This window comes from Simochromis diagramma, unplaced genomic scaffold, assembly GCF_900408965.1.
Source record: "Simochromis diagramma unplaced genomic scaffold, fSimDia1.1 OVJJ01000753.1, whole genome shotgun sequence".
Taxonomy (NCBI): Eukaryota; Metazoa; Chordata; class Actinopteri; order Cichliformes; family Cichlidae; genus Simochromis; species Simochromis diagramma.
The window spans coordinates 7,212,338-7,225,241 of NW_024387523.1; the positions used below are offsets into that span (position 1 = coordinate 7,212,338).

The window sequence follows — 12,904 nt, forward strand, 5'->3', positions numbered from 1 at the left end:
ACGTGTTTTCATCAAACAAGTCTTGTATACACATTTTAATCTATTTAAACCTATTTGCCTCTCAGCATCCCTGCCTGACTGTCTGTCTGTCTGTTTCTGAGTGTGGACATTCAGTAATAGTAACACAGACACATTTTTGAGTCAGTTATCTGCTTCTATGTGAGGTTATACTGGAGTTCAAATTAAAACCATCACAGTTTCAAGTCTTTCAGCTACCACTCACACTTTAAAGCTGCCTTAAAACCCTGCCTTAGTGGATTTTTTCATCAAATATTGACTGCTATTTGTCTTCAGTTTTCTTAGCCAGCCTATTTATCTCCAACTTTATAGCAGCAAGTGAGTCCAGCAGTAGCAACAATCCCACTGCGGTTTCTCCAAGAACTGCATAGTCCAGTTTTAGTGTCTAATATTTTTTTGCTGAAGAGTCGCAATCACTTATATGGGGCATAAAATAGATCAAAGAATTTGGAGGAAAAAATGTGGTGAGATACTGAAGCTGTTGAAACTTTAAATAGAAATTTATGGAAACATCACATTCGCAGAAGGTACAGTACATTTAAGTTTCTCACAGTGAAGAAGTGCGGATTCTAAAATGAGCAGCCATGCCCATTAAACTTTGAGGTAAGCCTGGAGGGAGTTATGAAGGCAAAAAAAAAAAAAAACCAGAGAGAAAGGGGAAAGAAAAAATCCATGAAAATAGAAAATTTCATAAATAATACTTTGTATCTTTTATCCAGGTTTCTCGTCTGAAGAAGGAGCTGCTGACGTGCAGTGAGGAGAGAGACAGCGCTCAGCTGGAGAGAGACCTGCTCAACAACCGCCTCAAACACTTTGAGAGCGAGTTCGAAGCAGAAAAGAGCACGCACACTGACCGTGCCCGGGAGGTCAGAGGTCTGGAGGTAAGGCTTCAAGGTCAAAGGTTATAACCCCGGAGTTATGGAGGGGATTAAGGGGTGGGTCAAAAAATGGAGATCAAGTGTTACAAGTGGTTTGGGAGTCATGCACGGGATGTCGAGGTGTCAAGTGGCTTTGAGAGAAATGTGAATATGCGTCACTACACATTTACTTACGTGTGTGTGTGTGTGTGTGTGTGTGTGTGTGTGTGTGTGTGTGTTCACAGGATAAAATTAAAACCCTGGAGATCGAGCTGGATGAGGAGAAGAGTAATGTGGAGCTTTTGAACGATCGCATTAGCAGAAGCCGAGATCAGGTGCGACATACATTTGAATACACATGCAAATAAGCAGGAGACATTTCACTGTAATATATATTTCATAACTTAACCTGCTCACTTTATCTACATATGATTATGGGGGGTTTTTTTCTCAGGTTGACCAGCTTCGTTCAGAGCTCATGCAGGAGCGTTCAGCCAGACATGACCTGGAAATGGACAAGAGTGCACTGGAGAGACAGGTGCGCACATACACAGATCTTTAAAATGGCTTCTTACAAAATGTGTGGCTTGCTAGTTGTCACATTGTCACTCTGCTTGCAGATGAAGGAACTAAAGTCTCGTGTGGCAGACATGGAGGGACAGCCTCGACCCTCGGCTGGAATCACACTTCTAGAAACCAAAATTCAAGAGTTAGAGGAGAAACTACACAGTGAAGAAAGGTATGACAAACAGGTCATTTTTGAGCACTATTAATGACGTTCACTATGCAATCACTAAAACACTTGGGAAGAAGAATAAATGTTTTTAACTGCCAATGCATACAGAATAAAAATTTTAAAATGTCAAAGAATGACGTGGTTCATTCTGAATTTCCACGTGCAGAGAGAAGGCCACTATCCAGGCTTCTCAGAGGCGGACAGAGAGAAAGCTGAAGGAGCTAAACGCCACATTAGACCAGGAGAGGAGCCAGCACGTTGAGCAGAGAGATCAGGTAAATAGGAGGATTTGCATGCTCATTGGCTTTAGTGTTTGCTTTCTTTTTTGCTTTTTGCTCTGATACTCAAACGGGATATAACCATTTAAAGAAACAGATTCACATTTTGGGTTTCTTGCTAAAGGTTGCATGAGAAGATGAGATTTAACCACCTAAAATGGGTTTAACGGTGGTTAGTTTAGCAGAAGGAGCTGATACCAAACCACCTGTGACTTTTTTCCACACTTCAGATTTTGATTTTAATAAATAAGCAGGAAATTGAACAGTATGTTAATCAGAGACCATTTAAGATCTGTTAGTGGGGATTTTATGACTTTCTGGCTAGTTATTTTATAGTCTCTTTACTAAGCTTCCTTAAAAAGATGGTAGCCTAATAATTCCATCCTGTATATGTAAGCGCTCACCAAACCTTACAAATAAGTTAAAAATATTAAACTTTTTGAGTTTTCCTGTGTGAAATGTACTTTTTAAGTTTTCAAACTCTGACTTTGTACTATTTTACCAACTTAATAACTGTGTAAGAATTATCCAGAGATAAAGTTTGAAGTATGCCTTCTGCTTAACCGCTGATGCAGTTTAAACAGTATTTAATTGCTTCCTTACATCATCACTAATCTCATCTGCACACCTCCCGACCCAAACCCAACCTCACTCGGGTGCTAAAATGCTGCCTGACCTCCCGTCTGTCATTCCACCTATACGTTACCTCAGCCTTCATAGCTGTTGTCACTCCCTTACGAACCCACACATCCAGTGATGCTGATGCCTTTAACCCCCAGCCCTACTCCTTCCTTGCATCACCTCCTCTGTCCCCCTTTAACCCCCGTCCTCTCCCTCTCCATCCCCAGTTGACGCTGCGCGTGAAAGCCTTGAAGCGTCAAGTCGACGAGAGCGAGTTAGAGGTGGAGCGCTTGGAGGGAGTCCGCCGTAAAGTTCTCAGGGACTTGGAAGAGCAGCGGGAGCTGCAGGAAGCACTGCAGGCCAAAGTGACAACGCTGGAGAGTGAATTAAAGTAGGCCTTCTCCTTCGTCACTATGAAATAATGTGGATTTCTACATGACTCGTGTGTATAAATGCTCTTTGCACTAGGTGGCACTGTGTAGTAACCAGCTGAACAGTTAGTCAGTCTGAATGGATTTTCTGTTGCTGTCTTTCTCTCAGGCGGAAGTCGCAGCAGGCACATCGCTCGACTCTGTCCTCCTCTGCTTTAAGCTCTGAGGACGAGGACGGTTTCTATGACAGCAAAATCTCCTCTGAATGAGAGTCCTGAACAAGAGCGACCCACACACCTCCAACTGCTAAATGACAGTGACTACTAGCATGACAAGACCACAAAACTTTTTTACTCTTGAGCATAAACACATTTTCTTGTATGAGGTTCGACTTGTCCCAAAGTTATGTTTCCCTTGTGTCTTTTCAACTTTAAGCTTTAAACCTGCCGTGTTGCTGAGCTTTCCAACACTGTGCAGAAAGATTATCTGAAAATTTCATGTAGCCAGCACATTCTCAAAATGTCAACAAACCACTGAAGCTGTGTCTGAAACCAAATCCAGAACACAGCTTGTGTAACTGGAGTTTTGCCATCAGTGGGTCATTTGTCGGCTGTCAAGCGAGATGACAGCAACACAAAAGGACGACATAACAAAACAAAAGGGAGCACGACAAGTCAGAACAGCATCAAACAACAGCATCAAACAGCAAGATGTTTGAATTGAAACGGCGTGACGTGGCCATAATTTTGGCACATAACGAGCCTCGTATGTGCACAGAAATGTATTCAAGTCCTCAGTTTTGTGAAGTCATTTGCGCCTCTCAGTTGGTTTTATTTTCAGTTCGACGGTCCAGTCCAGAGGCGGGCGGCCGTGATCATTACACTGCATTTTTGAGCCTTCCGATGTGATTACGATCACGCCAGTGCTGCCACGTTTTATCATTCTCGATCATTCTTTCGTTTCTCTTTTACATCAAGAAGAATTTACAGCTGCTGCAGATTTCTACTTACTGTGCTTCAGCTTGTGTTCTCAAGAAACGTCTTTACTGTGTTTCTACAATAATTACTGTTTATTACAGCGCTAGTATCTGACATTGTGGTACCGTTTATGTTCCCATCGTACGGTAGATGTGTAGTTTCATATCACAAACCAAGAAACAAAAAGGCTTTGTTTGCTTCTGCATGTTAAGTTACTTCTTGTCAGTGTTTGAAGCTCTTAGTGTTTCTTTGTGTATCCAAAGTGATGTAATGTTTAGTTTTTTGTTTTACTTTGAATGTGACTATTACAGGCAACTTAATCTGAGCCTTCATTTTTACACTGGCTAGCCGAGCATACCTGAAGACAATCAAGTACACATACAGCACTTTGTAGCTTCAAAGATTAAACTTTTCCCCGTGATGCTTTTCTACTCCACCCATCGTATTTCTCATGCGGTTTCATGTGCATGTCTTCACTCAGATGCCTTAAAAACGAGACCCATACTTTTATTTTAATTGCCGCATGTGTTCTGTTTATAAGCTGCTGCTGTAATGATTTAAATAGTATTTTATATGCTTGCCTTTGCTTGTGTCTTCCTCTATTCGTCCCCTGTTGGAAGAGAAGCAGATTTCCTACTCTTCTAAATGTTGCTTTTAGTCTCCTAAAAATATTTTATTGGTGTTGTTTATAACACGTTAAACATGTTACGTTTGTGACACATTTGTTTATACTGGGGTAATTCAGTAACAATGGTGTTAAAGTTGAGATGAGTTTATTAAGCTGACATATGGCACAAAACTTTGTAAGGTTCCCAACATTTTATGTACAATAAAATAAAGAATATGAACCTTGCTGCTTTTATTTCATAATGTAAATCTTCTACACTCTACCTATGTTTCCATATTTTTACTGCAATGATTTCAAAAGCCTGTAAACTCTGCAGGTAAAATGTTAAAAGAAAAGATACCGGAGGCATTTTAAACATTTATTTCAGACATTAATTAGAAAGATGCAGAACATAAGTCGGAGAAACATGCTAGAAAGATTTGTATTCAAATTGTAATTTGGGACAATGTGTTTGAGAGTTAAAAGATATGGCATAGCCTTTTTAAGTGGTAAAACAATAATTAGGTGCTCATAGACTTCCTGCTATCATTCCCCTTAGTCCTTTGGTTCTGCATAAGCTCTGATGAAGAGAAAATACAGACTTTATCTTGTTTTTTCTAGAATAGTATCAGGTGGACATCATCCAGAAATACTCTGTGTAGTATAAACTATTCTTTGTGATACCATCACCAAGGAACAGGGAAATATGAAAATATGGCACTAAAACAAAACTACCAGAAGATATTTTGAGTGAACAGAATCAGGCTGCTGAGGCCTGATAATATTCTAGGATTTACAAAAACAACAAAAAACGAGTGAAACATCATAAATGGAGATACAGCATATAAGGCAAATACAAGAAAGCTGCCTAATAGAGTTCCAGCTGTGTTGAAGAGCCACACTTCCACTGACACCATTTCTGATTAGGCTTCAACAGACAGTAGATGGATCAACTGAAGGCCCAGATGTATCTCTTAGATTCTGTGTCAGGTCTTTGCTTTTCCTATTTCAAGATATGACTGATATCGTTCATCAGCTGTAGATATTTTTTAGGCGTGCGGCGCCGTCTTTTGTCCCCTGCTTTTCAATGTATTCATGCTTTTAAGGACACACTGCAGACAATGCAGAGATATACCAAGGTTTTACCTAACAGCTGTTTGGGAATGACCTTAAAAAATCCAATGAGATATGAGATGAGAAACAGAGATGATTCAGGACTTTTGCACAGTACTCCATATGAATATATTAGTACATCTTCAGGCCTTTAGCAGTAGAAACCTCATAATACACATTTATGTTTACATTTTTTATATGCTATAATTTCTGCTGTGCTGTGTGAGGCATACTAAAGTAAGGCTTTATTGTAATTTATCTCTGTCATTTCCTCCTGAAAGGAAGTCGAGAGTTAAGGAGACACCAGCACACTACTCACACTACTAAACCATATTTATGAAAGCTGGCTGGTTGGTACCAGACTGCACTAAATGCTATTAATGTTTCATTGTTTAAACCAAACTAAGAAGCGGTGTGGACAGTTCTTCATACCCGTGTGTGCTGCATATGGGAGGAGTTAACTTCCCTACCAATAAAATGTTCCTCATTCCAAGAGAGCCACAAAATTAACCAGTTATGTAAATTTATATACAGTATCAAACATGGTAATGATGCTTATAAATTAGGATGAATTGTTTGTAAGAGACACTTGATTGTTTTCAGTGTATCAGGTATCAGTGAAACCTTGGGAAAAGTTCAAAACTTTGTCCAGCACAGCGGGAAAAGGAAACACGAATTTAAATGTAAATATTTCAGGTTCAAAGGCACAGGCAGAGACTCACAGGTGAAGTAATGTTATTCTGGAACTTTGCACTTACAACGGAAACAAGAATACAAGATCAAGGCCTGCCGCTGGCCCGCATGTTCTCTCTGCAAAGCAGGTTTTAGACCACTTCCTCTTCCTCCCCGGTGAAGCAGGTCTGATGTTTAATCAATGGGGCATCAAAACATTCCCTCACTAACAATTACACAATAAAAGTGGATGAACTGGCTTGTACAGGACACCTCAGCCTGTTCTCACTCCCGAGGCATAATACACTGATGATTTGTCAAATCCGGAGGAGTTCCTGAGGAACGCGAAAGGTGACCTTCCGCGTTCTTATGCTACGCATGGGTTACGGATGAAATCCAGCAGAATGAGCTCCCGTGGTAATACTCAAGTGCTTTCTGATTTAAGTAAAACGAACATACATATGTAGATTCATTCCAAACGGTTCTCCTGTTTCCTCATTTTCCCGATCTCCTAATATAGGGACGTGTTGGGTGCCTGGAAGTGTAACACATATGCTTTGGATAGGAGTGTTGGACACCTATATCCAACAAGTTTTCATCTTCATAACTCAGTGAATCATTTTTGTGACAATTATAAATATTAACAACATTCTTTTAAATGATGTGCAGGTGGCGCTGAGGGGCCCAAAGTGTGCAAAAAATATACGGTATACCTACGGAATTACACAATGACTACCATCGTCCTGCAGCCGAAATCAAGACCAGCAAATGTTTTGGTGGGCCTGTGTTAAGTGTAGTCTCAGTTTCCTGTTCTTTGCTAACAGGAGGGGCACCCGGTGTGGTCTTCTGCTGCTGTAGACCATCCGCTCTTCAGAAATGCTCTTCTGCATACCTTAGTTGTAACAAGTGGTATTTGTGTTACTCTTGCCTTCATATCAGGTTGAAGCAGCCTGGCCATTCTCCCATGACCTCTGGCATCAAAGACATTTTCACCCAGAGAACTAACTCCAGCTCACTCAGTGTTTTCTCTTTTTCTGAACATTCAGTAAAAACTCCAGAAATGGTTGTGTGTGAAAATCCCAGTAGATCAGCAAGTTCTAAGATACTGAGGTGAACCAGCGAGCCCAGCTGGCACCAACAATCATGCCAAGTCATTTAAATCACCTTTCTTCCTCATTCTGATGCTAGCTTTGAACTTCAGCAGGTCATCTTAGGCATATCTACGTGTCTAAATGCACTGAGTTGCTGCCATGTGGTTGGCTAATTAGATATTTGTGTTAAACAAAAGTTGAACAGATGTACCTAATGAGGTGGCCGGTGAGTGTAGAAGTCAGGGAGTTTGACAGAACATTCGCATTCTTGTTTAAACTTGAGGGGGTGATTATTTCACAAGAAGAAACTAATTATTTTCCAAATCAAACTTGTTTAAAATCATAAATGACTCTGAAGAATAAGTGCTATGAAGATGAGATCATAATCCACTATCAAATGTCAAGTATCAGTGTCTTCCCCTGAAGATATTAAATGATATTCTCTCTCTTCTCTGAATAGCTCAGCTGAGTCTTTCTTTTAGCTCTGGCTAAGTTTTCTTCCTAGAGACTCTCAGCCTGTAATCCTAAGGTGGTTTACTGTAATTACCAAAGACATCAAGCTGTTCCAGGGACTCCACCTCTTTAAACGTCTGTGTCTTTCCCCTTAGTGAAGAAAGGCAGGCTTAGTTTTTCCTTTTTTTTTTTTTGTTTTGTTAATGTACTATCCACAAATTAGAACCAGTGAAGCTGACTGGATGCACTTAATGATAGAGCCTTTGTCTGAACGCTTAAGTGTAAATAAATTACGCAACTGCACATCATATAATTTTCTGCATTTAAAATAGGAGTGGCATGAAAATAGATCAGCGAGCTGCGAGAAAGTAAGAGGCATTGTTTACGAGCGCTGGTTGTAATTATATGGAGCGCTTCTCCTCATCTAAGTACATAACATCAAAGGAATTTATAGTACCAGTGAGAACATGTAAAACACAAAGCAGTCCAAATATACATGTGAGCTCAACGCAAGAGCTGAGCATATATTACTCACCCCTGTCTAAAGTCCTAACCAGAGTTATTTTACAGTGAGATCACTCATGTGTGACATGACCACAACTTCCATTATTGTCAAGCCTTTCAGTGTGGGAGAAAAAGAGGCTTTAAAATAACCTACACACTTTATAGTGCACAGTGTACAAAGGTAGCAAAGAATAACAAAAACCATTTATGCATGAAAGCCAGTGCGTGTTTGTCGTGGGTTGAACCTTTCCAAAGAAGCTACCTTTGGAATTTTCATCAGAAGTCTGTTTACCTCCAGGAGCTCCTCTCACAAAGCCGCCGTTCTATATTTACAACGGCCTTCATTGTATTTCGGTCATGTGGACAAAGTGGTTGCTTTTATGCAGGTGTCGTGGAGCAAACAAGCGTGAATGACAAATAATGTAACAGCGGTGTCTGAAGCCAGGATGGAAAACAGCAACTGGAGCGGAAGGACATTGTAGGAAAATAATAATGTGGGATTATATGGTTTAATCTCTAGTTTAGTTTGTCTATAAGGTAAAGTCATTTCCCTTAATCCCACACCTTCCTGGGTGCAAGTGACAACAGGGAAATAGAGCCTCTGATAGCTTTAGGTAAGAGGTCATATGGCGGGATGTTTTATATGAATTTATGATCACCTAAGTTAGAGTGTTAGCGAATTGTTACATGTTCTGTTTGATCCAGGGCTCTCATATTCTAGATGCTAAGTAGAAAACTTATCTGGGCTGATGTTTCAGTCCTGGTGTCAAAATAAAAGTTTCAAAGCCTTTGTTACTAAATGCAAAAGAGATTGAATAAAACATAATTACAGCAAATTAACATAAAATGCAGTTACAGCAGTTTTCCTGTAAATCCAATTACAGCGGGATATATTTGCTGTTACTCAACCTGTTTACAGTGTAGGTCTCAAGAGAGGTGGCTCCTTGCAGGGCAGGATGGTTATTAAACAGGACTATATCCTCTTTGCAGGTCTAGCACAGAATTAGCTGTGGTGTAGAAGAAGCAGATCCTGCACTTTCAGCACTGTTGTGTTACTGGGACATATTACAGGGAAGTGCAAGAGAAACATTTTTGACAAGACAGATGAAGAGAGACAGCGTATGGGCTCCTTCTGGAAGAAGATCAGACAGGGGGCTGGACACAAAATGCCATGGTCCAGGAGAAGTGCCACCAAATACCTGTCCGATGGAGGTGGCATCAACTTCTCAGAGGTTAGACAATATTTAAATAAAATGTGCTCGAAAGCAAAGAAGCCATCACCATGCACTTTACTGCTGACCTTATTTATTTAATTGAGTGAATTTTCCATATAATTTTGTTACACAAGAACGTAAAACGTTCAATTCAACGGAATCCGGTCAAATTACATGTAATTAATTGGTATACATTCAGTTTGTACCAAGCATGTGCTCTTTACTGCTTAATTATATGAGTAAAAAAACTTTTATTTTATATATTTACATATATTTCAGTTTTTTTTATTTTATTCAACCTTTATTTATACATGTTTCAATATAAAAGAGACTAACTAAACTAACTAAATGAAAATCGCGAAAATTGTTTACACAATATTAAAACGGAAAAATTCAGATGCATTTTACTCATATTTATTTCTTCATGTTTATAAGGGCAAATAATGATTTTTACATTGTGGCAAATAAGACATAGCCATTCATTTATATTCATTCATTCAGTGTGAGTAACAACCTTGTATTCATTCATAAATAATCCATTATAGGACAAGAAACCTTAATGATTGCTAATGTGCCTTGAAAGAGAAATGTGTTAAATAGCATATAGGTCGAGTAGCGTTAAGATACTCGTCATCATATCCACTATTATTATTATGGGAAGAAGAAAAATATCCCGTGTCTAGGAAAAACACTGAAATATGAGTAAGTATACAGACAGCTTTAAGCCCAAAATAAAAATGGTCATGTTGGAAAATATGTCAGCAATTGTAAATATGGGCTACACCGTGGTTCCGTGCATTCCACTTGCATAAGGTAGGCAGGTCTGCTTTACTTTAGTACCTGGACAGTCAGACAGACGGCAGAGGGAGGCAGAAGCGCAGCGGGGTCCAGGTCTCTCCACCTCTCCACGGGCGTGTGTCGTATTTAACAGTTACTCGCGAAGAGCAGAGTCTGTAAAAACACAGTACTCAAAGAAACCGTGTCCAGTAACTTTGGACAGCTCTGATTTTTCACTTCTTTTTATGTGTTGTCGACACTTCCCGACGAGAAGATGAGCGGCGGCGTGACGCGGGCGGTGGAAAAGGGAGAAGAGGACGACGAAACTAAAGTGAGTGATGCTGTGTGACACTAGTTTAAAAGCACTAACTACTAAGTTTAGCGTTGCACTCACCCGGATTTCATACTGGGCACATTTTGGTCCACAATGACATAGTTCCCATTAAACTTCCCAATTTTTAAGAGCAGTTTTTCATATGAAAGCGAAACTTTTACCCGCAAATAAGAATAATAATAATAACCTCACATGAACTATGTAAAATAATGTGACGTTAAAGCAAAAATCTATCCTTCCTCATCCTCGTTCACCATATTTGCATCACGTTTCCTTTGCTGAACACAACGCAGACTGTTTTTATAAAGATGGCAAATCTAACAACATCCCTTAAGATGAGACTTAGGATCCTTGGACTGATGTCTATATTTCTCTAACAGTGTGGGGACACGATCGTGAACATTTTTAGTAATACTTAATAAAAATTTGAGTAAACGCTTCTACTCACCTTAGACCGCCAACACTGTTAATTATAAGCTACGACTATTTAACTAATGACTCTTATTTTAAATAAATAAATAACTCACCTGTGCCGAGGTACTCAATATATGATGCAGTGTTTATTTTTCTTGTTGTTTACTTAAAAAGTGGAATAATGGCAAAAGATGTGGGCTGACCACCAATGCTGAAGTCACTTCAATCAAGGGACTCTGAAGCGCTCACTAATTTTTTAATGTTTTAAACTTTCAGGACCTTAGAGATTAGTTATTCATACATCACATGGCCATTAAACGACAATAGTGTAGATCAGGGGTGGGCAATTCATTTCCCCAAGGAGCTGCATGAGAAACTATTTAACTCTTGAAATTAACCAATATTCATTTCATCTCTTTATAAGCTTCTTAAGGAAAGTAATTACCCACCTTTGGACTAAAAACTTGCTGCTGTATCCTATAGAAGCTGCAGAAAGAAATTTGATTACTATAAATAAACTATAAATAATGCTAACTGCAGCACATATATATTTTAAAGCAGAATTTAATAGCACATATGGCAATCCAAACCAAAACTGTGATGCTGCACCTGCATCAACAACTTCTAAAGGCAGTATACTTCTGATGTCACATATAGCAATAATCCTGGTGTATAAGAAATCAAAATCTAAGCAATAAAAGCATTTAAAGTAAGTCCAAATGTTCTGTGATTTCAAAGAATAAAAAAATCTCAAGCAAGTCCAGCCACTGTATTGCAGTGCTTCTTGTTGCTTGACTTTAGCTTTATTAATAACTTCGCCTGCACAGAAAAATAAGCACTACCATTGTAGATACACCAATATTGCTCTCATGGGCTCAGGAAGTGGAACGGATCCTCTTCCAATCAGAAGCTGGTTCGATCCTTGGCTGCTCCAGTCTCCAGTCTTTCTCAAACTGAGTTGCGTGTGAATGTGTGTGTATGATGTTTACATAGAAAGCACTTACATGTATAAAGAAGTGCTTTTGGGAATGCTTAGAGTGATCAAGTAGAGAAGGGAAGTGCTACACATGAACCTTAACCTTGACCATATACAATAAACTTTTTAAGAATGAACTGATGCGTTCACACAAGGGAAATGTAAACGCTATCAACTCATTAAACACCAGTGAACAATTATAGCCTCTAGCCGTGTTTTGTTTTTGTTTTTTATTACAGATACAGTAACTGTAATCTTTCGAGCCATTGTAGAAGGATGACAAAGCAGGTGACCGGACATTCAAGAAAGTCAAATTTACAGGGAACTCTGAGCGTCACAGCGCTCATTAAGAATGTGCCGGTACTTGTTGGTTTGGTAGTGAAGTAGAAATATGATCACTGGCAATCAAACAGTTTTTTTTCCTTCCAACTGTCTTGCGCATTGTTTTCTTGAGATGCTTCCTTGTAGATATAAAATGACAACTATTTATTGTGAATCTGCCAAGTAAAACATTAAACATTGCGTGATGCTGTCAAGATCTCGGTTAAATGAATTTACTGCTTTAAATCAATGATTTTATACGTGTCGAGTCCTGTTGTGATGCCACATGTGGTGCATGGTGGCAGCGCGAATGAACAGATAATTTGTTTATAAAGACTCTTGGCAGGAAGCAGAAATCTTTCCCAACAAATGCACTCAGGCTGTTCAAGCATTTCTCCCTCTACTGATAGATCTGGTGCAACAAATTCAGATGAGAACTGTTTGTGGTTTGGAGGGGATCTTGTTTGTGTGGACTGTTCTGAGATCGTTCTTGACTATAGTCTCAGCAGATGCATGCAGCTGAGAAGACAGCAGTGTTTTCACATTCAGTTAAGTAACCGGTGAAATAAA

At 39.4% G+C, this 12,904-nt stretch overlaps 2 protein-coding genes and 1 long non-coding RNA gene across 3 annotated transcripts in view; 2 read left to right on the top strand and 1 right to left on the bottom strand.

Moving 5' to 3' along the window:
* The window catches only part of cgnb (cingulin b), a 24,633-nt gene extending 19,922 nt beyond the window's left edge, over positions 1-4,711 (top strand). The window contains 7 exon segments of the mRNA XM_040019938.1: positions 738-899; positions 1,121-1,210; positions 1,330-1,413; positions 1,496-1,614; positions 1,778-1,886; positions 2,738-2,901; positions 3,051-4,711. Coding sequence (XP_039875872.1) covers positions 738-899; positions 1,121-1,210; positions 1,330-1,413; positions 1,496-1,614; positions 1,778-1,886; positions 2,738-2,901; positions 3,051-3,150 — 828 coding nt within the window. The 3' untranslated portion in view covers positions 3,151-4,711.
* The window catches only part of LOC120726405, a 16,298-nt gene extending 5,839 nt beyond the window's left edge, over positions 1-10,459 (bottom strand). Inside the window, exons 1-2 of the long non-coding RNA XR_005694316.1 lie at positions 10,448-10,459; positions 5,937-5,940 (exon numbers count right to left, since the gene is read on the bottom strand). This is a non-coding gene — a long non-coding RNA (uncharacterized LOC120726405). The remainder of the gene's footprint in view (positions 1-5,936; positions 5,941-10,447) is intronic.
* Positions 10,391-12,904, top strand: part of tuft1b (tuftelin 1b) — an 18,313-nt gene continuing 15,799 nt past the window's right edge. Inside the window, exon 1 of the mRNA XM_040019948.1 lies at positions 10,391-10,620. Coding sequence (XP_039875882.1) covers positions 10,564-10,620 — 57 coding nt within the window. The 5' untranslated portion in view covers positions 10,391-10,563. The remainder of the gene's footprint in view (positions 10,621-12,904) is intronic.